We start from the raw sequence: 23,595 nt of genomic DNA on the forward strand, positions 1-23,595 counted from the left end.
AAAGTTCTATTGGCTTTCACTTCTTGTCAATATACGTTCTTTGGTTCAGCTCACTCAGCACGACTTTCTTGGTTTGACTTATCGAGACTTTTCTAAGATGGCTTCTGTCTGTATACATGAAGTGAACTGTCTTTATAACGTATCTTCTTATTAAACGGTCTGTACTCTTACAAAGTTCTCAATGCTTCGTTTTGCATGTATGGACCCTCATTATGTTACTGTGTTAGTGTGGGGCTATTTTGAGCCTTGTTAGTGGTATAAACTAGCAATTTCTTTTTACTTAGTCAATGCCCCCATTACTAGCATTATACGCTAAACAGTTTTTAGAGATACAACACTTTACATTCGATTATCATGAAAACAAATCTCAGAGAACGGTTGACTGGGTGCCGATGTTTTATTAGACCAAAAAGGTTCATTGTTCATGTTCATCATGTTTTGACTGAGATGTACTTTGTAGTTTGCTACCATGGTTTCGGATTAGTTGCACACCTGTTCCATATTTCTTTGATTGCCATCCTCTGTGTATTTAAGCCCTACGTTTCCTCAGTTTTGTGTTAGTCTTTGAAGTTTATCAAATTTGGATACTTCGGTGTTAGATATTTTCAGACCAATCTCTAAACTTTCGTTTCTTTCCAAAATGTAACAGAAAGTTGTATTTATACAACTAAAGTCCTTTTTAAGTAAACATGTTTTTCAATAGTGGTGGGCAGATCGAGGCTTCGTGAAGCACTGAAACAGTTGAACCAAATGTGCCATATTGTGTCGAGACTTCGAATCAATCCGACACCCTTCTACACTGTGACTAGTGGTCACTTGCAGGTGTTGCAAGTGAATCTTTTTTTTTTTTTTTTTTATTATTGTAGCTATTTTTCTAATATGTGAAGCTTGTAGCCTGTATGCTCCTCACTGTGCAGAATGTTATTTTGGTCCTGACAAATGAATAATAAAAGAAATCAAGCCACAATGTCTCACTTTTTAGATATTCTTTTTTAAAATATTAATTTCTCTTCTTTTGAAGGCTGGAAATTTTTCTTTGGTCTCACCAGACCTATAAAACATAAACATACAGTATAAACATATCAACATCATATCATATCAGTGCTGTACATCTGTCATCTGTCTATCACAACACTGCAGTTTAGCCTACCCCATACACGCTGTATATACAATATACTCTCTCCAGAAAATAACCATTTAGGGTGGTTTATTCCAGTCAAAAAAAAATCCTCTCTAAAAAACCCATGAGTTGAAGATTAGTTGACTTCACTTATACAGATGTGCGATTGTGTTTTCTTCCCGACTCTGTCAATCAAATGATGAAGCGGCGGAGCACTCGACCCGTCGAAACACTCAGAAGCTTCATTTAGCCGTAGTCACGTGACATGGGTGTTTTGAATCACGTGCCGGATCAGTGTTACGACACATCTGCATTTGGAATCTCGCAAACCTTCAGAACGACAGTTTCGCGTCTGACATCGCTAGTTTTCAAGAGGTTTTCCAGTCTGGCTTTAAATCCCTTCACCGCACAGAAATGGCCCTATTGAAAGTTTTTAATGACAACTACTTGCTACTTGCCACTGACTCAGGTGATTACACTGTTCTCATGCTTCTAGATCTTACGGCTGCATTTGACACTGTAGGCAACAACATTTTAATCTCTCGTTTGTAACATTTTGTTGGCATTAAGGGTACAGTGTTCGAGTGGTTTAGGTCTTACTTGTCTGAAAAAAGCTTTTCTGTTTACCTTGGAGATTTTGTGTCCTCCTCCGCATCTTTTTCACGCGGAGTTCCCCAAGGCTCCATTCTTGGACCTATCCTATTTTCCTTATATGTACTTCCTCTAGGCCTAGGGTCTATTTTTGAGAAGTATGGCATCTCATTTCACAGCTACACAGATGATACACTGCTCTATCTGCCTCTGAAACGAAAGATGTTAACTCAATAGTATTATTGTTGCGCTGTCTAAAGGATATTAATGCCAGGGTGACCTTACATTTTTTAAAAATTTAATGAAGGTAGAACAGAAGTCATAATAGTTGAACCTGGGGGTGCCTGTGAGTTTCCTGATTTGGATTTGGGTGCTATAAAACCAATACATGAAGTCTACAGTAAAAACCTGGGTGTTATAATAGACAGTGAGTCTAAACTGGATAAACAGATTAAATTAGTAATCAAATCCAGCATTTGATGCAGTTATCGAAAGTCAAGTCTTTTTTTTATCTTTTAATGATTTTGAAAGGGTTTTACTGTACATGTTTTTATTTCAACATGCCTTGACTCCTATAATGGCCTCTATTCATACTTTGCACGTGACGTCACAAGTACTGGGTGGCGGGCAAGAACGTGTCTAGCAACGAAACGCAGTAAACTAATCAATGATCGTGCCAGGACGGCACCAGTTTAAATATACAAAAGTTGGTGTTTTGAGGTGTAAACGACACGCCAGATAGTTGTTATGCGATTGGATGCACTAATGTCAATCATGTAATCTTAAAGGGTAACTAAACCCTAAACCAACTTTTTTTTAGTTAATAATCTGTAAGAATGGGGCTTTATTAGTGCTGATCATTGATTCGAGTAATGTTTTTGAAAGTTCCCTCTCAACCTCCTTCCACCCCCTCCATCCTTCATTTCCATCTCGAGCTGCTATCACACCGACTGAGGACAATGGTGAAACTGCCAAGCCCACGACTCCACCTCAGCTCAGCCTTGGTACTCCAGACCTTGAGTCACCCTGGGTCTTCATCTCCTCGTTTCTGCCCGGGTCTCTTCCTATCACGACTTCAACTCAGTCAGTCGGGCTCCAAGTTGCCAAGTCAGACCAGCTCCAAGTATCCTTCGCCACCATCGGTTCTGCCCTGCTCAAAGTCTCCTTTGTTGCAGGTGATGGTCCCTCTCAACCTCCCTCTCCCTTCTCCTCTTACTAAGCCATCCAGTTCCCTGGCCTCACCTTCGCTGTTTCCCTTCAGCCCCTCAGCTCATCCAGTGGTTGCTTTCCAGCTGCTCGGATCCAGGTTGGGATTCTCAGCTGTCAGCTCCACTTTGGGGTGAGGATCTTTCAGCTCCACCTCGAGCCTCTGTCACACCGACTGAGGACAATGGCAAAACCGTCAAGCCCATGTCTCCACCTTGGCTTCGCTATGGCAATCCAGACCTTCTGTCACCCTGGGTCTTCATCTCCTCGGTTCTGCCCGGGTCTTTTCCTATCAAGACAACTCAGTCGGTCGGACTCCAAGTCACCAAGTCAGACCAGCTCCAAGTCGCCTTTGTTGCAGATGGTCCCGCTCAACCTCCCTCTCCCTCCTCCTCCATCCAGTTCCTTGGTCTTACCTTCAGCCCCTCTGTTCCTCCAGTGGTTCCTTCCAGCTGCCCAGATCCACGTCAGGCTTCTCAGCTGTCAGCTCCGCTTTGTGAGGATCCTTTAGCCCAGGGTTTCTCAAACTCGGTCCTGGAGGGCCGTTGTCCTGCAGAGTTTAGCTCCAACCCTGATCAAACACACTTACCTGTGAGTTTCTAGTGATCCTGAAGACCTTGATTAGCTTGCTCAGGTGTGTTTGATTAAGGTTGGAGCTAAACTCTGCAGGACAGTGGCCCTCCAGGACCGAGTTTGAGAAACCCTGCTTCAGCCCCACCTCGAGTCTCTCCGGAACATATGTGTCACATTGGGTATTCATCTCCTCGGACTTCAAGTCAGTAGGTCGGGCTCCTAGCTCCAGCTTGGCTCATCCCTCCATTTTTTCTACCGCTCATCTTCTCCCTCCGTCGCTTCCTCCCTGGCTCCAACCTCCATCATCTCTGTCTTGATATTTCCTTCTACCAGCCCCTATGGTAAAGTTTATCTCTAGATCCTTGTCCACCTCCAGAACCTCACCCTCCCTCATCTGTTGGACTTGTGCAGCATGAGGACTCAATTTCCTGGGTAGGGGTGTTATGTCACAGTCAAGTCATGATTAGTTTCTTTATCATATCTTGTTTGGTTTAATAGATTTGTTGTCATGTTCTGTTTAGTTTCTTTGTCACAATTTTCCCTCTCACTGGTTTTCCTGAGTTCTAGTTCATAGTTTGTTACCATGATTTGTATTGAGTTGCACACCTGTTAGTTCCTCTCTCTATGAAGCCTCTACTTCTAAAAAGTGCAATGTGCTCTGATTGGTTGGCTGGACAAGTGCGTTATGATTGTTATGATATGTTATTTTTTAAATATTAGCATCGGCCGATCAGTTTTTCTGTTTGCCCGATGTATTGGAAGCCAGACTTTTATTTTGACAAGTACCGAGAACGCTGGCTCTGAGAACAGCAGCACCTGAGCAAACAGCACTTTCTATTCTCTGTCTTCATTAGTTGTGATCTCTGTTTAACAGTTTTGAGTAATATTTTACTGGATCGAACTGATAAACAAATTAAACTGTATATGAAAAAGTATTATAGTGTTTGATTTTATATTATTAGTAATAGTAACAGAAAGCCAAACACTATTATACTTTAAGATTTACCGTCAACAGAGTCAGAATAGTCTGTCCATATGAATTGAATGCGGACCGGAAAGTTTACAGTAGCTCAAACTATGAAACGCTATGGGCTCTATGCACGGCGGTATTTCCGGTGAAGGTTTAAGGATGCTTGATAACTTCCGCCAATCGTAGAGTCCAATGCAATACCGAGAATTTATATTGAATTTTATACTCCATGGTTATACTAAAGAAACGTTAGTCACAAAAAAACAGACAAAACAGACACCCCTCGTTGTGTTTATGCTTCTTTTTTAAATTATATTAAATAAACATAACTATATAAAAAATTAGATCTAAACCTATGAACGTTTCGTTTCAAAGACGGGAGGACAGTAAATTTTAAAGACTCCCGTTTTCCTCGGTTTTCCCCCGCTTTAATCTCCCCAACCGGAAACTGCATCCTTGCGTCAAATGCGGAACTTATGCGTGCATGTATAGCCCATTGTAACGGTCACCAGCTGGAGTGCCCTAGAGAATCACCAGAGGGCACTCCAGATTAGACTATTATCACTCACAAACTACATTTCCCCAGAGAATGTCTAATTGAAGAGAACTGGCACTGGCTGGTTACTTCCGGTTTCTGGACTGGCTGCAGTAACATGTCTCTGTCCATGCGGGGGCGCTCGCGGTCGAGTGCAGAATGAATGGAAGTCAATGGGGTTTCCACTTTTCTCAGGATGTAATTTTTTTGTCAAGTAATTTGAAAGTTGAAAATTGAAAAGTTGAAAGTTGACACTAAAAATTGCATTTTTAAGTTCACTTATCTGTTCTAAAAATCCGTTCAAAAACGTGATGACGTCACACAATAGCAGAATGTTAGCCATGTTCCGGCCAACAATGGCCAAACCTGTAAGACATCGAAAGGACATAAGTACTCGTTCATTCGACTTTTGGCCTATAATCTATATTGAACTTGCGGAATCAACAATAAAATCTATGTTGATTTAACGAATAGCAGGTGAAAGAGACACATTTAGCCGTTTAGCCCCATAGACTCCCATTCATTCTGCACTTGCCCGCGATCACCTCCAGTGGAACTGCAACCAAGATGACACACAATAGGGCTAATAGGAAGTGCCAAGGCTCTCCGTTAGACGGGCTTTGATTTCCCATAACTCACTGCTCGGACTCATCTTCACTGATCACACTCACCTGTACCTCATTCACTGATTGCATTCACCTGTGTCTCATCCTGTTAGTCTGTCTATATATACCTTGTTCATTCATTCACTCACTGTGAAGTCTTGTTGTACTGTGTGTCTGCATTTCCGAGCGGTTTCCCGTGTTTGTTTTCTGTTTTTGACTTTGGATTGTTCTTGGACTTTGATTTTTACTGCCTGCCCTGACCTCTGCCTGTTTCTTGGATTCCCACTGTGCATTCTCCATTGCCTGTCTGCTGATTCTTGACCCTGCCTGTACGACTATTCTGAAATAAAACTGCATTTGCATCTTCATCTCCCTGTCTCGGAGCAGTTTGTAACAGCTATATTGCCGTGTCTGAATGTCATATTCATGTAATTTACACCTTGTCTTTAATTTGTAAAATTGGATTCTCACTGCGCACAAACTTGCCAGATTATGGAGTGCCCATTTGGTTACAGTGTTAACTTCCTTTTTATTTATTTTTAATTGTTTCAAAAATGTCTTTATATGTGAAATACTGTAAAACGTCTGTTTAATTAGGAGATATAGTAGTTTAAAAAATTATTTCTACTTTATTAAATATTAATTCAAATAAATGTACGTTAAGTGTATGCGTGTGTGTATTTTAATATATATATATATATATATATATATTGATAGATAGTGTTCAAAAGAACAGCATTTATTTTAAATAGAAATCTTTTTAAAACTAATTCAGCAAGGACATATTAAATTGATCAAATCACTTTTGTGTCACGGGGTGTGGTGCAGGGGTGCAGGAGTGCAGGTAGAAGGAGCGGGAGGAATCCAGATTGACATCAATTTACGGGTTTATTTGAAACATACAGGCAGGAAGGCAGGGAAACAGGAGCAGACACCGGGTAACATCAAACATCGACTGACAAAGACAGACTGAATAAGATCGAACTAAATAGACAGAGGAATCAAACTAAATGGAGTGCAAACAGGTGAAAATGATGATGAACAGACGAGGAACAGGTGGCTGATGAGGGAGTGAGAGCAGGAGAGGAAACAAAAGGATCCGGGGAAGCGTGGTGCAGATGACGAGACCAACAGGTGAAGACGATGACTGTGACATCACTCCCCCCTCCCGGTAGGCGTGACCTCACGCCGTAACATCAGCGGGGAGGGGGGGTGGGCGCCCTGGAGGCCGTGGAGGACGTGGTCAGGCGCAGGAAGCCCCCCAGGGCGGAGCAGGATGAGGGCGTGGCCAGGGCGGAGCAGGAAGCGGGCGTGGCCAGGGCGGAGCAGGATGAGGGCGTGGCCAGGATGGAGCAGGATGAGGGCGTGGCCAGGGCGGAGCAGGATGAGGGCGTGGCCAGGGCGGAGCAGGATGAGGGCGTGGCCAGGGCGGAGCAGGATGAGAGGACCCTTCGGGTGGCCACGGCGGAGAGAGCCCTTCAGGAGGCCGTGGCGGTGAGAGCCCTTCGGGAGGCCACGGCGGTGAGAGCCCTTCGGGCGGCCACGGCGGTGAGAGCCTTTCAGGCGGCCGTGGCGGTGAGAGCCCTTCGGGAGGCCACGGCGGTGAAAGCCCTTCGGGAGGCCACGGCGGTGAGAGCCCTTCGGGCGGCCACGGCGGTGAGAGCCTTTCAGGCGGCCGTGGCGGTGAGAGCCCTTCGGGAGGCCACGGCGGTGAGAGCCCTTCAGACGGCCGTGGCTGGGACACTGGGCCCCCCCCCAAAAAATATTTGGGTTGAGTCCCCGGGTGAAGGGCAGATGGGGAGTGGATGGTCTCGGGCTGGACGGTCTGGACGGTCTCGGGCTGGAGGGTCTGGACGGTCTCGGGCCGGACGGTCTGGACGGTCTCTGGCTGGACGTTCTGGCCGGTCTCTGGCTGGACGGTCTGGCCGGTTTCTGGCTGGACGGGCTGGACGGTCTCTGGCTGGACGGGCTGGACGGTCTCTGGCTGGACGGTCTGGACGGTCTCTGGCTGGACGGTCTGGACGGTCTCTGGAGGGCTGGACGGAACCAGCAGTGAAGAGCACACAGACTCTGGAGGGCTGGACGGAACCAGCAGTGAAGAGCATACAGTCTCTGGAGGGCTGGACGGAACCAGCAGTGAAGAGCATACAGTCTCTGGAAAGCTGGACGGAACCAGCAGTGAAGAGCATACAGTCTCTGGAGAGCTGGACGGAACCAGCAGTGAAGAGCATTCAGTCTCTGGAGAGCTGGATGGAACCAGCAGTGAAGAGCATACAGTCTCTGGAGAGCTGGACGGAACCAGCAGTGAAGAGCATACAGTCTCTGGAGAGCTGGACGGAACCAGCAGTGAAGAGCATACAGTCTCTGGAGAGCTGGACGGAACCAGCAGTGAAGAGCATACAGTCTCTGGAGAGCTGGACGGAACCAGCAGTGAAGAGCATTCAGTCTCTGGAGAGCTGGACGGAACCAGCAGTGAAGAGCATACAGTCTCTGAAGGGCTGGACGGAACCAGCAGCGAAGAGCATACAGTCTCTGGAGGGCTGGACGGAACCAGCAGTGAAGAGCATACAGTCTCTGGAGAGCTGGACGGAACCAGCAGTGGAGAGCATTCAATCTCTGGAGAGCTGGACGGAACCAGCGGTGAAGAGCATTCAATCTCTGGAGGGCTGGACGGAACCAGCGGTGAAGAGCATTCAGTCTCTGGAGAGCTAGACGGAACCAGCAGCGAAGAGCATACAGTCTCTGGAGAGCTGGACGGAACCAGCAGTGAAGAGCATACAGTCTCTGGAGAGCTGGACGGAACCAGCAGTGAAGAGCATACAGTCTCTGAAGGGCTGGACGGAACCAGCAGCGAAGAGCATACAGTCTCTGGAGGGCTGGACGGAACCAGGAGTGAAGAGCATACAGTCTCTGGAGAGCTGGACGGAACCAGCAGTGGAGAGCATTCAATCTCTGGAGAGCTGGACGGAACCAGCGGTGAAGAGCATTCAGTCTCTGGAGAGCTAGACGGAACCAGCGGTGAAGAGCATTCAGCCTCTGGAGAGCTGGACGGAACCAGCAGTGAAGAGCATACAGTCTCTGGAGAGCTGGACGGAACCAGCAGTGAAGAGCATACAGTCTCTGGAGAGCTAGACGGAACCAGCAGTGAAGAGCATACAGTCTCTGGAGAGCTGGACGGAACCAGCGGTGAAGAGCATTCAGTCTCTGGAGAGCTGGACGGAACCAGCGGTGAAGAGCATTCAGTCTCTGGAGAGCTGGACGGAACCAGCGGTGAAGAGCATTCAGTCTCTGGTGAGCTGGACGGAACCAGCGGTGAAGAGCGTTCAATCTCTGGTGAGCTGGACGGAACCAGCGGTGAAAGCTCGGGCTCGGCAGGGCTGACGGTGAGCGCAGGCTTTCTGGGGACAAGCATCAAGCGGGGGCGCCGAAACGGGAGTTCATGCTCGGGAGGACTGGACGGAACCAGCCGGGCGGAGAGTCTATGCTCGGGAGAACTGGACGGAACCAGCGGAGCGGAGAGTGCACACTCGGGAGGGCTGGACGGAACCAGCGGGGGAAGCTCGGGCTCGGCAGGGCTGACGGTGAGCGCAGGCTTTCGGGGGACGAGCATCAAACGGGGCCGGCGAATCGGGTGTAGAATCCCCTCGAAAAACCCGGCGTCCATGTTGCTTTTTGGTCAGTCGATCTGTCACGGGGTGTGGTGCAGGGGTGCAGGAGTGCAGGTAGAAGGAGCGGGAGGAATCCAGATTGACATCAATTTACGGGTTTATTTGAAACATACAGGCAGGAAGGCAGGGAAACAGGAGCAGACACCGGGTAACATCAAACATCGACTGACAAAGACAGACTGAATAAGATCGAACTAAATAGACAGAGGAATCAAACTAAATGGAGTGCAAACAGGTGAAAATGATGATGAACAGACGAGGAACAGGTGGCTGATGAGGGAGTGAGAGCAGGAGAGGAAACAAAAGGATCCGGGGAAGCGTGGTGCAGATGACGAGACCAACAGGTGAAGACGATGACTGTGACATTTTGATCTATTTAATATGTCCTTGCTGAATAAAAGTACTAATGTCTTTAACCAAAAGACTCCAAACTTTTAAACAGTAGGGCACATCTATATCATTATCAATCACTTGTTTCTGTGAAAGGAAATGCTAAGGGCTGTTTTCATCCGCAGTAAAGGAAGTGAGTGAAAGACAGAGAGAAAGCAAATGAGGGCACTGTTCAATGAACTTCATTTACCACTTCATGAATATTCAAAGCAGTTTGTTCACTCACTGAACACTTGCCCCAGTTTTGTACTCCTGAACTGAAAACAGTAAAAAAATTGCAACCAGAACCAAAAACTGAAAGAAGTAAGGGGCAATCAGTTTAAATAAAAGTGTTGATATGTGTAAAATGAATTGTATATATATATATATATATATATATATATATATATATATATATGAAGAGTTCAGATGCAAAAGCCTCTAAATGCCATTTGAAATTTTCTTCTTTAATGATGATTTTTATCAAACTTGTATATTTAAGTTCAGTAATTTCACTTAAATAACAATTAATAGGTAATTATCATTGCCATTTAAGTGAAATCACTGAACTTAAATGTACAAGCTTGATAAAAATGATCATTCTAGAAGAAAATTTCAAATGGCACTTAGAGGCTTTTGCATCTGAACTCTTCATATATATACAGTATATGTGTGTGTGTGTGTGTGTGTGTGTGTGTGTATTTATATTATAAAATAAAGATGAAAATAAAATATAAATACTTTGGCAGCTAAATGAAACAAAATATGTTTAAACTGAAGTACTAAAAAATCTCAAATTAAAATGAAAAGTGAAAATACACAAAATGAAAAGCTAATTCAAAAAATGTATAATAGTATGTACATTTTATAACAACAAAAAACTATATGTCTACATCTCTACATACATTTTATTTTTTATTAAATGCTTTAAATACCATTTTAAATTAAAGGTATTGTAGGTAGGATGTTTATAAAAACTTTTTTCCAAATTTGTTTAAACTTTCTATATATCAATGCATAATTAAAATGTAAGTACTCTGATAAAAAGAGTATAAAAATCGAGTGACTCTAGACCGTTTGATCTGCACTAAACACAGCTCATTATTTCCAACCGGGACGAAACAAAGGATTGGCTCAGGCGACTGTCACTCTCGCAACTATGGCAACCACCCTTTTGCCACACACCACCTGCGCACTTGCGCATACCCGTTTGATTTGAGTAATTCAAGAGGCACGGACCCTAGGAATAGCAAAACAATGGCAAAATAAGACCAATCTAAATTCACATATGCAGTTTGCAAATGCAAACCAGGCAAAAAAGGAAGACAGTAACTTTACTAGAAAAAGGTAATGAACAAAAAGTCTTTGGATAAACAACGAAATAAAATGCGTGTCATTATCGTCGTGGCTTTCCAGCGATGGCGAGAACTGAGGGACCTCAAGGGGCTGAAAAGTGTCGCCTTGATGGCTTTATTCCCGCTCTTTCTTTTTGAATTTTGATCATACATATTTTTTCTTTGATACACATCTTTTTTAATGTTAATTAATACAAATGCAATTGTTCATTGTTATTCATGCTAGCTCAGGTCCATTAAATAATTTTAACTCAACAGATACAACATTTGATTTTAATCTATAAGTAAATGCTGAAAATAACTTTAACTAAGGTTAAAAAAAATACTGTAAATGTATTTTTCATTATTAGTTTATGGCATCTATTGTTTAACAAATGGAACCTTATTGTAAAGTGTTACCAAATATTCTTACTGACTTATTTTGTTCTGCTCGGCCAAATTTCCCTCGTCCATTTTGGGTCTCTAATATCAAACATATTATTGTGTCATTTCTATATGAATGTGGAGGGGCAGCATTACACGAAGCGGTAAAAGGTAATTAATTCTGATTTAATGGACTATATGGAGACATCCCGATCTGTCGGGACCATTAGTCTGGTCCACCACAGAGAGAAGCTGAGCCTCATGTACCTCTGGCATGCCTGGACTGGGACAGGTGCACACAGGGTTTCCTTCCATTGAAAGCGTTCTGAGCTTTCCACAACAGCCTAAATACATCAACTGAGCCAGATCATCGACATTATTCCCCTCCAGGTCCAAGAGCTCCAGGTGTTCCAGCATACTGACTGGAGTCAGGTCTGAGATACTGTTATATGCCACATACAGCTCCTGAGGAAAACATAACACAGAGCAAGATTCATTTATCAGATGACTCTTTTACTTGTATTCAAAAGTTTTAAAACATAAACAATTTTATATTATTTAATACTTCATAATACTTATTATGTCTATAAATTGTGCTATTATGCTTATTTTTGTCTATAAAAAAAGGTCTCCTATTAAAATACGTCCACATTAAAGGGTCACTCCACCAATTTGCATTAAGCTTTCCATTGTTAGAAACACAGTTATACTATTGAATTGCCGTGCAACACTCTCCCATTTCCCCCTGAGACGAGAGAAATCTGCTATTTACCTTTTTCACTTCCTCCTACAACGACGCTAAAATCGTCACTTTTACGTCATTGTAGGAGGAAGTGTAAGAGAAAGGGATTTCTGTAAAGACTACAAGCACTAGATCTCACTGTTTCAAACCCGCCCATAGGGGGTTGGGCCTAATGCACTAACAGACCTATCACAGATCAGTGCCAGTGCGTCTGATTTCACCGGCAGAAAAATTTTGAAAATATGGACGAAGGTACTGAATACGCAGACGGATGCATTATGGAGGATTGGGATTACACATAGTGTCAGATAGTGTTGCTTTCGTCAACGAAAATTATGACTAAATATCATCGTCAACGAACCTTTATCACGTGACGAAAACGAGACGAGACGCAACGTAAATGCTGGTCGTGTGACGATGACTATAACTAAATGTATAATGCAATATCGTTGACGAAAAAAAAACGAGACTAAATGTGGTTTACAAAAATAAAAACTATGCTAAAATGTCTCTTCATTTTCGTTGACCAAAACGAGAAGAGACGAAATGTTATTTAACGTTATTTCGTCTCGTTTAGCCTACTTGCATTATTAGTATGCAGCATTTCTGTTTCCTGTGTCACTTCAGGGGCTGCATCAGATCGCACTGTGCAAACGCATGCGACTTCAGATCCTCAAGCCCCACTCGCGACATTATTTAGAAGAAGCAGTTGCGTGAGTTACAGCTGTTTCACACACACTCCGTGTGTAGCGTGTATGCGGTGCGTGTTGCAATGTGTATGCAGGAGCAGCGTGCGTTATTGCTTTCACGTGTGCTGCGTTTGCTGTGCGCAACTGATTAACGGCTGTACCACAATCACAACATTTATTCTCTATTTTTTATTTCAAATCAGTATTTTAGCCTACATCCATTGTGTCGCGTTGTTGAGGTACTGTCTGTGTAGATCTCTCCTAGAGTAGATAACGCTCCACGCTCCGTGATCTACTAGGAGTAGATCACGCTCCTAGAGCGCGCGGTATGAGCGCTTATCTATAACTGTTATAACTGTAACATGGGTGCGGGAAACATACGCACTGCAAATGGAGTATGTGTGAAACAGGCGTTAGCATAAACGACAACAAACAAAGTTAAGTCTGACACAGAGAAAGAGATTCGTCTTTGGGAGAAAAAGAAAAAAATGACATTTCATTTCATGAAAAACTTTAATTTCATCATGTGTGTAGGCTATAACATGTTTGGTTGGTAAAATAAATATGTTGTAAATTCAATTCATAGCGTCTTCCTGGATGTATTCTTGAGTCTATAAGGTAACAACAATATAAGAAGATAACTATAAGAAGATAAGATTGTTTGAAATGGGTTTGGCTAAAAGAAAAAAAATGGTTTCGTCTATAGGCTAGCCTACTACTAGGTAGGCTTCTTATATATTGACTGGGTTAAATAGAATTGCCTACTAAAAAGAGACTAAAATACAATTTTCATTGACTAAAACTAGACTAAAATGCAGTGTTGGGGAAGCTACTCTGAAACTGTAGTTTGACAAGCTACAAGCTACTCGTAAGTTAAAGTAGTTAAACTACAGTCAAGCTACTCTTTTGGAAAAGTAGTTAGCTACACTACAAGTTACTATCAAAAAGTAGCTAGCTACATTGAAACTACTTTTGCTTTTTTGAACAACGTATATTATTAATAACTGAATAAGTGTCTGAGGACAGAAGGGGACAACAATACTTTTTGAAATCATAATTTTATTGCACTGTTTTAAACACTAAATGTTTTACTTGTAAAACATTTAGTGTTTAAAACAATGCAATAAAATTATGATTTCAAAAAGTATTGTTTTATTACAGACAACACCCAAATATCTCAGAATGTTTATCAAAAGTGCAAAATTGCAACAAATAGCCTACAACATTGCAAGAAAAAAATATACATCCAACGTAAATTGCATTTACATTTTCTCAAAAATACCGATTGAACTTGGATAAATAAGGCCATGGATAATTAACTTTAGTTGTTTCTCCATCCTCCAAATCTTCCGTCACATCTTGCTCCATCATCATGTGTGTGTCAACACACTTCTGTACGTCAGTGAACCGTTAGCCGCAAGATGCGTGATTAAACAACAGGTGGCGGTAATGGCAAAAAATGAGTTTGTAATCTAAAAAGAAGAAGAATATCCTTGCATCTCGCCGATTCGCGCAGACTCGACGACAAACGCAATGTAGCTTTTGCTCGAGCTACACCGCTACTTGCTGCAAAAAGTAGTTAGCTACTGGAAAAGCTACACTGTTTAAAAAGCAACTGAGCTACAGCCAAGCTACTGAAAAATTTTGTTAAGATAGTAGCGTCGCTACTTGTAGTTAACTACTCCCCAACACTGCTAAAATGTCATCGGTTTTCGTCGACTAAAACTAGACTAGACTAAAAAAGAGTATGAACATGACTAAAACTAACAAAAACTAAAATGTCAGCTTGACACAAAGACTAGACTAAAACTAAAATTAAAACAGGCCGCCAAAAACAACACTAGTGTCAGACATCTTTTTGAAAGCTAAGCTAGCAGGCTCTTGTTCTGTGGAGAAAGCCGAGTAGAAACTTTAGGGGTTACCGTCGTCTTTTTCCCGGACATGTCTGGCCGTCAATGTCCGGGATTTAGCTTTTGCTTTCTGCGGTCGCCATTCATCGTTTACATGCACAGCTTTTGTTTCAATCTAACTGAATTCATTCCATTGGTGAATCTGAATGTAGTGTTTACATGAACGCTAAACAAGTGATCGGTTGATGTGCGTTTTAACATTGCTAAGAAAATTCCCGCTCCTCCGTGAGAGATACGAGACCGGTAACTTACGTCTCATCGGTACTCACGCCACCGGCCTCACGTCGTTCTCCACACGGCCCTCACTCATCCTGTTCGCCTCGGTAAACATGATGAATGACGACTGTAGAACGCAAAAGCCGAATCCCGGACATTTTGGGCGATCTCGAAACACATTTTTGGGCAGACTCATCACAGAGACTCACTAGTAGCCTAGACTTGTTGTTGTTTAACTACTGCGCGGTTACCGGTAGGCGTGGCCTCCAAAAGGGCAGCGAAGCAAGTGCATTCTGGGAGTTGTTGTCTTTCATCCACATAAGCCAAAAATACATTTTCTGTCATTTCTCAGTCTAGAAAGCTCCAAATTCAAAAATAGTTTCACATTTCTTCTACATAAATTACCCATTTTAAATACACATTCATCTTTCCAGAAGTGGAGTGACCCTTTAAGAAAAATAAATACTTTTTACTGTGCCTTCCAAAAAAAAAAAGAGTTTAATCAATTCAGTCTCTGTAACCCTTTGGTTCTAAGTGTTGTTTGATACCTTTAAGCTGGCAAGAGCAGGAATTCCCTCCAGGTCGGTCAGACCGCATCGGGACAGCCATAACACCTGCAGGTGGGACAGCCTGGTTCCCAGATCCCTGAGGAAATACTGAGAATAATAAGAACATTGCATTCTATGAAATTGAATGTAGTCTGTTGTGCATTCTTTAAAATATTAGTTTATTCTTATGTTTGTAGATGGTTGTACATGTAACACAACCTGTCCATGTTGGCAAATATCATTTTGAAGCCCAAATTTTCATTTGCTGCATCCCAATTCGCATACTATCCGTCCTAAATAGTATTCGAAAATAGAATTAGTGCGTCCCAAACTGTAGTATGTTGTAGTGTAGATCGTGTAGATCGATGCACACTCTAACGGCTGATATAGAGAGCCTAAGTCCCGCCCCTCCGCTTCCAGCTCATGGGACCTTATTTCGGAAAAAAATATGAATGGTAGTCAATGGCGAGAGACAACTTATCTTTTTATTCCATCTGAACTGTGCCCTCAATTACACATATGATTTTGTTAATTTAAAAGATAATTCTGAAAGTCAAAAACGTCGCAGTTTGTCATTCAACAAAAGAGTAACATTTAGTTTTATGTGAAAATCGATCTGTGAACTACATCTCCCGGGAAGCGAAACGAGATCCGCTGCTCGTGAGTGTGCAGTCTGGTACAAAACACTCAGGTATGACGGCGTAACGTTACGATTATAACGTAAGACTGTAGAAACAATGACAGACAGCCTCAGTAAAGTTAGCTTCATTCATTGGGAGAAAATGTGCGCCTTTGGGGTTTGTAGTCTTTGTAATTACATATTTTCACAGTCTTATACCTCAACTGTTTTACATCAAACTGCAACTTTCTTTACTTTAAAATGTATCTTTTAAATTGACAAACATCATATGTGTAATTCAGGGCACAATTCAAACGAGATCAAAATATTTGTTGTCTCTCGCCATTGACTACCATTCAATATTTTTCCGAAATAAGGTCCCATGGTGGTCGACCGGAAGGGGAGGGACTTAGGCTCTCTATTGCCCACAACCCTTTGAGCATTGAATAAGGATTCAGTTAGAACTACAAACACGAGTAAAAAGTGTTAATAAACTACAGACACGGAGGACACGCGAGATGTTGAGAGGTTTAGATAAAGAGGTTTGAGTGATTAATTAACACTATCTGACCTGACGTAAATTAATTTATTAAATGTTCTTCACATTATATTGCATCTGCAGCAGCATTGTGAACTTTTGTAAGGATACGTTTAGCCATTACTTTTTAAATGCATCATCATTATATTCAAATTGCAAAACACGAGGAAAGTATACATGAAAGACCCATGACTGGCAGATTATCGTGCTCCGATACGGTAAGAAATCAAATTTTATGAGGATTTTAACTGTGACGAGATGATTGACAGGGCAGTTTATGGTGACAGGATGCACACGACAGAGCTGTCCGTTAAAAATGACGTGATAGTATGTCCCAAAGCTTGCCTACTTTTTTGCTACACACTCAAAAGTATGTACTTTTTCTTCACAAAAAGAGTACATACTTTTAGGGCGTAGTATAAGTAAGCGAATCGGGATGCAGGGATTGTCTTCCCATGTGAAAAGTACATGTATGAAAATGTACTATTTTTAAATGTACTAGTTAGTACTATGTACTAAAGCGATAATTCAGCCCAAAATGAAAATCACTTACCCTTGCGCTGTTGCAAACCTGTATGAGTTTGTTTCTTCTGTTGAAAAGAAGACAGGTTGAATATACTGTAGAAAAGAAGATACTTTAAAGAGAATGTTCTGGTTACCAACATTGTTCAAAATATCTTCTTTTTTGCTCGGTAGAAGAAAGAAACTCATACAGATTTGGAAAACTTGAGGATTAAGTGATGACAACATTTTCATTTTTGGGTGAACTCCCTTTATGAGCAGTATTAATATTCTGCTAAATATCTTCTGCTGTGTTCCACGGAGAAAAGTCATTCAGGGTTTAGAACGAGGGAAAGTAACTGTGATGACATATTTTATATTTTTGGTTGAATTATTTCTTTCTGGATGTAACAAAGTAACAGTAATGTTGTGGAATTGAGGTCTTACCGCACAGATGAGATCAAACTGTTGTTCATTTTCAGCTGTGTAAGTTTAGGCAAGTATATTCCTGTGAGACAAAACACAAACATTCATCAGATTTCATAAAGGTTATGTCTTCATTGTCCATCCAGCCATTTCAATCCAAACAGCAATCACATGATTTGGACCATTTCTATTTTTTCAAAAAATTTTTTTAAATGTGACTGATTTTTATGCCAACATGTGGCTCCCCCAAATTCGTAATACAAGCATAATGTAAAAATAGATATATTATCAAAAAAAAAAAAAATACAAAAAAAAAATATATATATAGGCTACATTTTCTAAATAAATAAATAGCATATTTTAACAAATAAAAATCTCACCAAAGTTGTCTAAAGTGTCCTGTCTGGTGTCAACACACATCTCCAGCGACTTCACTTCTTGTAGATTTTCTGATCCAGTCAGGATTTTCTGAGAGGGGAAAAAAGACATTGAATCTATAAACATCAGGTGGTTTTGCGTTAAATGTACAGTACAATAACGTCTTTTTTTTTTTTTTTTTTTACATTTATCGCCCAATTCATAGGAAAAGTTAATGTTTAGCTTTTATATTAATTGAGAGCCTACCAACTTTTCTGGTGAGAGACATAGTTGATCCATCATCAGGTCGGAGATATCGGGGCCAGCAGGTTTAGGGTTTGATGATATAAACTCATCCACTGTGTTCTTCTGCGATGCTTCACTCGACATCTGCAACTTTTGCTTTCCTGTCCTGAATGTTAACAGTTTTAGAGAAAATGGCAAACTTAATGATTTAAGTAAAATGTGTCATACTATGTGCGTTCTATCTTCATACATATTAATTATTTTCTTACCTATTGAGCGTTAACAACGTGATTGTTCGGAGTGTGAGCATTCGTCTTCAGCCTCACTCAACAGCAAGTTTGGATAGCAACGGGAACTACTTCCTGGATACGGGGCACGTAGGGTTTGTAGTTTGTGGGGCCAGCCAGCCTCATAAATAATAAAAACATTGCTTATATGTTTAAAAAGAAACATAAAAGTTACCAGACAGGAATAATAGGAATTAATATATATATATATATATATATATATATATATATATATATATATATATATATATATATATATATATATATATATATATATATATATATAAATGTTTAAAGATAGCACATGCTCAAAAAGTTACCCTGGCTGCAAATAAGTCAATTTTTTATTTCGCTTTCAATTTTATTTGATCTCTTTCTTTCTAGAAGTAGGGTATATGGACTCAAAAGTCTCAATTGAAAAAAAAAAACCCTCAGTTATACAATTGTAACCTGATTTAGTTATAAACTTCAACAATGAATAATTGAAGTACTTTAGCCTAAATAAAAACATTAAGTGTCACAGGGTTAATACAATCCATTTTTTTTTTCAATTAGATCAATTCAACAGGTTTTTTTTTTTTTTTTGTATTTCAAAAACATTTGACATTATTTTACTTTAATTCACTTATCCATAAATCTTTTGCATAATCACACTCCAAAAATAAATTTATAGTTTCTAAATGAGAACTAAATTGCATCATATAGCCACACACGAAGAGAGATAGACATTCTCTGGAGAGAATGCAAGGACAGCAGCTTGGTAACCATATATATATATATATATATATATATATATATATATAATTTAGTTATGCAATAAAAAATGATACAGTACGAGCAACTTTATTGTGGCGGGTGTGGATAGTAGGCCTACTAATCCCATTGGTTGTTGTGTTATTAAGGGTGGGACAAAGCATTGTGATTGGCTGTGCTCTTGGTTGATCAGCCCGTCAGGCACTGAACGAGCCACCGATCAACGTCACCAGTATCTACTTAATATTCACAAGCTCAGCCTTTGCCATAGTAAGATTGGTGAATCTGCTGCCGGGGCGGTCCTGTGTGTTGTGTGGGGCTGGGCGTAGGCTGTACTACTGCTGCTCACACACACAAACACACACACACATACAGCGGAGCACATTGTTCACACTGAACAGTCTGCTACATATAATACAATCCAGGAAAATCTCGATAAACGAAGTCTGCTGAAGAGTGACTGTATCCGGGGAATCAGAGGTGAAGTGTACATTTTTTGCTATTAAACCACAAATCGTTTGCAGTCAATGTATTGTAACGTGACTCAAAGTGGCAAATATTGTTTACCTTAAACATATTGCTATTATCGGGCACAATTGCCCTATATTTATGGTAATGATCAGTGCGTTTTTATAATCGCATGAAGAATGTTTACATATGTGTGATGTGAACAATCAGTCATCGATAGATCTATAGATTCCAGTACTGTTGTGAATTTTCTGTATCCTGCGTTTTATTCAAAATGGGTTGTTTGGAATTTAAATAGAAAACTCGTTTAGTGTTTATTTAATTAGTTTATATTTTTATTCACCCTTCACATGGAAACCTGTTCAATCATCTAAAAAAAACTGAATCTTTTCATTTACATTGAATCAGACTCTAGTAATCGATCAAACTGACCATGGCTTCTCTTTACCGACAACTTGCATTTATTGGAAAAGATTTCAAGTCCAACAATGAATGTAAACATGTTCTTTAATTGTATAATTTGTTAAGTTTTGGTGGCATCCATGTGACAGTTACGAGCCTCTCTGTAAACTCGGGTGACGCCCCATAGCACCCGACGAACAATTGCAAATTCTACTATGAAGAAGACTAGCTCATGCATATTAAGTAGTGTTCGCCGTAGCGTTCCAATGGCGACGCACTGTTTGCTGAATATCAATTAGTTTCTGCTGACGTCGCTTAGTAGCCCACCAATGACAATGGTTTGATCATGAATATTAATATACCTCAGCATAGTAGGATTCGTAATTCCTGGACTATGAAGAGCAGTGCGGAAGTTTAATAGTATGTTTTATAGCAGAACAGGCACGTTTAGGTGGCTTGAGTACTTAAGCAGCTCTACAGAAGTTATATTGCACCTCTATAATATTTATGGGCTACTGCACAGTGTGATTCGTAGATTTTATCTTTAGTTTCAAAATGAAAGTAACCAATGTGTTTTTCTATAGCCTTATAGACTGTTAACTGTTATTTTGAGATAATGTCAGAAGGTACTATCGTATAATGCGTCTCCATTTTATGAACTATTTTTTACAGGCTCTTTTCAATGTGAGGGAAATATGAGCCTGATATTATTCTTGTATGCCTTTGTTTTCGGCCGTGCCAAAGTCTATAAATTTGAACCAAAATCTTCTGAAAAACAGGTGTAAGCCAGTCTGGGATGTTTTTTGGTCTCAGTAGGTGTCCCAGACAGGTCTGTTGGCTGGTTTTAAAGTGGTTTTGGGCATGTCAGGTCTGCGATCACTCATTTTCAAAGAAACAGTTTCAGGCCTCCCAACATTCAGTCAAACGATTAATAAAAACTCGTTCCGAGTGGTTGGTCGCTACTGTGTTCAGATGGCCTAGCTGAAGACCAGCCAGGTTAATCTAGTTATGATGACCATCTCAAACCAGTGTTTTTCTTATTCACTACAATTATTTACATTTATGCGTTTGGCAGACACTTTTATCCAAAGCAACTCTGCATTTCAAAGTACACAATACACATTTACATTCTTATCAGTTCTTGGTTTCTCTGGGAATCAAACATAAAAACGTAAACTTATAAAAACTCAGGGTATCGTTACACAACAATGATATACTAAAAACAGAAAAGTTTTCCTTTGTGTTTTTCGCGTACAGACGACAACGTTTTCAAAACAATCCCCATTCACACAAATCTGTGAAAACGACTAGGAACGCTGTATTATTCATGCCAGACCAGTAGTTGGCGATGTCATTTGTTTTTTTTATACTTTATTTGAATTTCAAGACAATATTACAACAAAGATAAAACAAATACAAAATCATCTTAAATAATAATAACAAAAAAAGTAGCAATGTCATTTTGTAAAGAAAAACTATGCGTCTATAGAGTGAACATGGTTACACATGCGCATCACGTCATCCTACGTTTTTGTAGTTTACTTTACACAGAGACAAAAAGAGTATCGTTTCCAAAAATCTTGCACTTTGAAACACGTTTTCAAAAGTTTGCATTTTTTAGGCTCCCAAAATCATTTAATTCGTATTGAGTTTCAGATATTTCGGAAGTATTTATATATATTTTTTTTTTTCATTTTCACTGTGCGCATGACGTCTCATGTCAAATGTTTCCATTGCATTTATCTGCAACATAAAAACAATATCTTGAAGTGTCTGCAGTGAAGGGCAGCAGAATTAGGCTAGACAGATGTAATGATCTGGCTAGTGATGGTTATTTTGGGGGATGATGTCAGGAGCTCACTCAGCCTGGATCTGTTATGGTTTCTCAGTATTCGATTCCTTCGATTCCATTTCCCATGTGAGATTCCTTTTACTGTCTGATCCTGACTGGAAATCACTTAGGCCTTCTTCTTTTGTAGGGTTGTGGCTCAGGGAAAATTGATACTTGAGATTCTATTGGGACCATTTACTTGTGCTCTAACAGAATGTTTAGCAATATAAGATTTAAAATCACTGTAATTGTCAGGACATAAAGGTTCTCAATGATGAGGCAAATAATATTCATTTCAGATTGATGTCCATAAAATGCAGACCTGATAATGTCAGTAAGTTTATCCTGAGCTTAACTATTGGGTTTTAAAGTGACCTGTTCATATTTACCGCTCATGGTGACAGATTGAATGTATACTGCAGATCTTAGTGCCAACGTCTAGTTCTTGCTTTCACACTTTGCTGTAGATTTTGAATGATAAATCATATTGTTGCTTTCATAAGCAATCAGACTTGCAAAATCAAAGGTTGCTTTCACACTTTAAAGGTCATAAAGTTACTATAATATTCTTATGCTTGAATGCCTTTGGGCGTGCTTTTTAATCTTTATACATCTGAGCAAAAACTTGCTGAAAAAAATATGCTTTATTATCACCAAATATTGGATTCAATCTTTTAGCGAACTCGTTTTCTTTCAATTAGGACAGCTTTGTATTTCTTTTTAGAACTTACTGATTGTAGACCTCCTTTAACTGAGTTTATGCACCTCAGTTTTTGAGTGAAAAAAACATCATTTGTGGATAGATTTGTCAATATTTAACAAAATATGGGAAACAATGTGCACTGTTTATCACACTGGTGTGCTTTAATGTTTAACAAGGAAGTTTGTTTTAAAATGCTTTTATTTAATTAGTACAAAACGGAACAAAGTCACACTTGTGGTGTTCTTGGTCAAAATTGCCAGCCTACAAAAAAACCCCAAAAAAACGTATAAAGTGTTTTTTATGCTATATCTCCAAATATTGGATTCAGTCTTTGATGTGAGTCAGTAAAGTCAGAAAGTTTTAGTCCAATGCTATAATGGTAACTAGCATTTTCGGGGAAAATAAAATCCTCTCCGGGTCAAAATGGACTGAATTAAAATAAGCAAAAATGTCAAAAGTTTTCATTTAGGTGTAAACCAAAAAGTTTGTGTAATTAAATTTGGTTAATAAGATTTTTTTTTAGGGTTCATTTTCACAAGTGATAAACCAGTTGTAGTAAAGTTCTTCAGTAATGAGCCATGAAGAAATTTTGCATATTGCTAAACAAATGTATTAAAAGTGCGTCCATGTTTACCTGTTGTAGTGTATCCATGTTGTGTGCAAAAAAAAATAGATCCTGACAGTCAAAACTCATCAGATCTGTTTTGGTCAATGATTTTGGCCCTCCAGCCCAAAACTAACTTTTGAATAGGTTTGGAAAGTAACCACCTAGAAACAAAACACACACAGAATCCTCATGTGTAAAAATTTATTGGAAAAAACTAAAGATCCTATTTCAAATCTGGGCACCCACTGTGTAAGTGTTGTGCAGGTTTAGCAGTTTTATTCCAGAGATAGTCTGAAGATTGTTGGGAGATACAAGCATAGGTATATAAAGGCTAGATGTGTTACGGCGGAGTTTCCATCGTCATCACCGGCGGCCATCTTGTCACAGACAGGCTTTC

The 23,595-nt window shown here is 40.3% G+C and overlaps 2 protein-coding genes across 3 annotated transcripts in view; one reads left to right on the forward strand and one right to left on the reverse strand.

The window, feature by feature from the left end:
* lrrc56 (leucine rich repeat containing 56) overlaps window positions 1-18,515 on the reverse strand; it is a 29,700-nt gene extending 11,185 nt beyond the window's left edge. The window contains exons 1-6 of one of the 2 annotated variants that reach the window (XM_039663158.2): window positions 18,417-18,515; window positions 18,169-18,313; window positions 17,925-18,012; window positions 17,566-17,626; window positions 15,461-15,557; window positions 11,623-11,820 (exon numbers count right to left, since the gene is read on the reverse strand). In XM_039663158.2, coding sequence (XP_039519092.2) covers window positions 11,623-11,820; window positions 15,461-15,557; window positions 17,566-17,626; window positions 17,925-18,012; window positions 18,169-18,313; window positions 18,417-18,457 — 630 coding nt within the window. In that variant the 5' untranslated portion in view covers window positions 18,458-18,515. Of the gene's footprint in view, window positions 1-11,622; window positions 11,821-15,460; window positions 15,558-17,565; window positions 17,627-17,924; window positions 18,013-18,168; window positions 18,314-18,416 lie in introns of those variants that run through there. The other variant, XM_039663159.2, reaches the window with a different exon arrangement.
* A 994-nt stretch (window positions 18,516-19,509) lies between these two features.
* hrasa (HRas proto-oncogene, GTPase a) overlaps window positions 19,510-23,595 on the forward strand; it is a 60,566-nt gene continuing 56,480 nt past the window's right edge. The window contains exon 1 of the mRNA XM_039663157.2: window positions 19,510-19,667. The gene's annotated coding sequence lies outside the window, so the exon portion shown is untranslated. The remainder of the gene's footprint in view (window positions 19,668-23,595) is intronic.

The sequence above is a fragment of the Pimephales promelas genome, chromosome 25, assembly GCF_988280905.1.
Source record: "Pimephales promelas chromosome 25, fPimPro1.hap1.1, whole genome shotgun sequence".
NCBI classification, from domain to species: domain Eukaryota; kingdom Metazoa; phylum Chordata; class Actinopteri; order Cypriniformes; family Leuciscidae; genus Pimephales; species Pimephales promelas.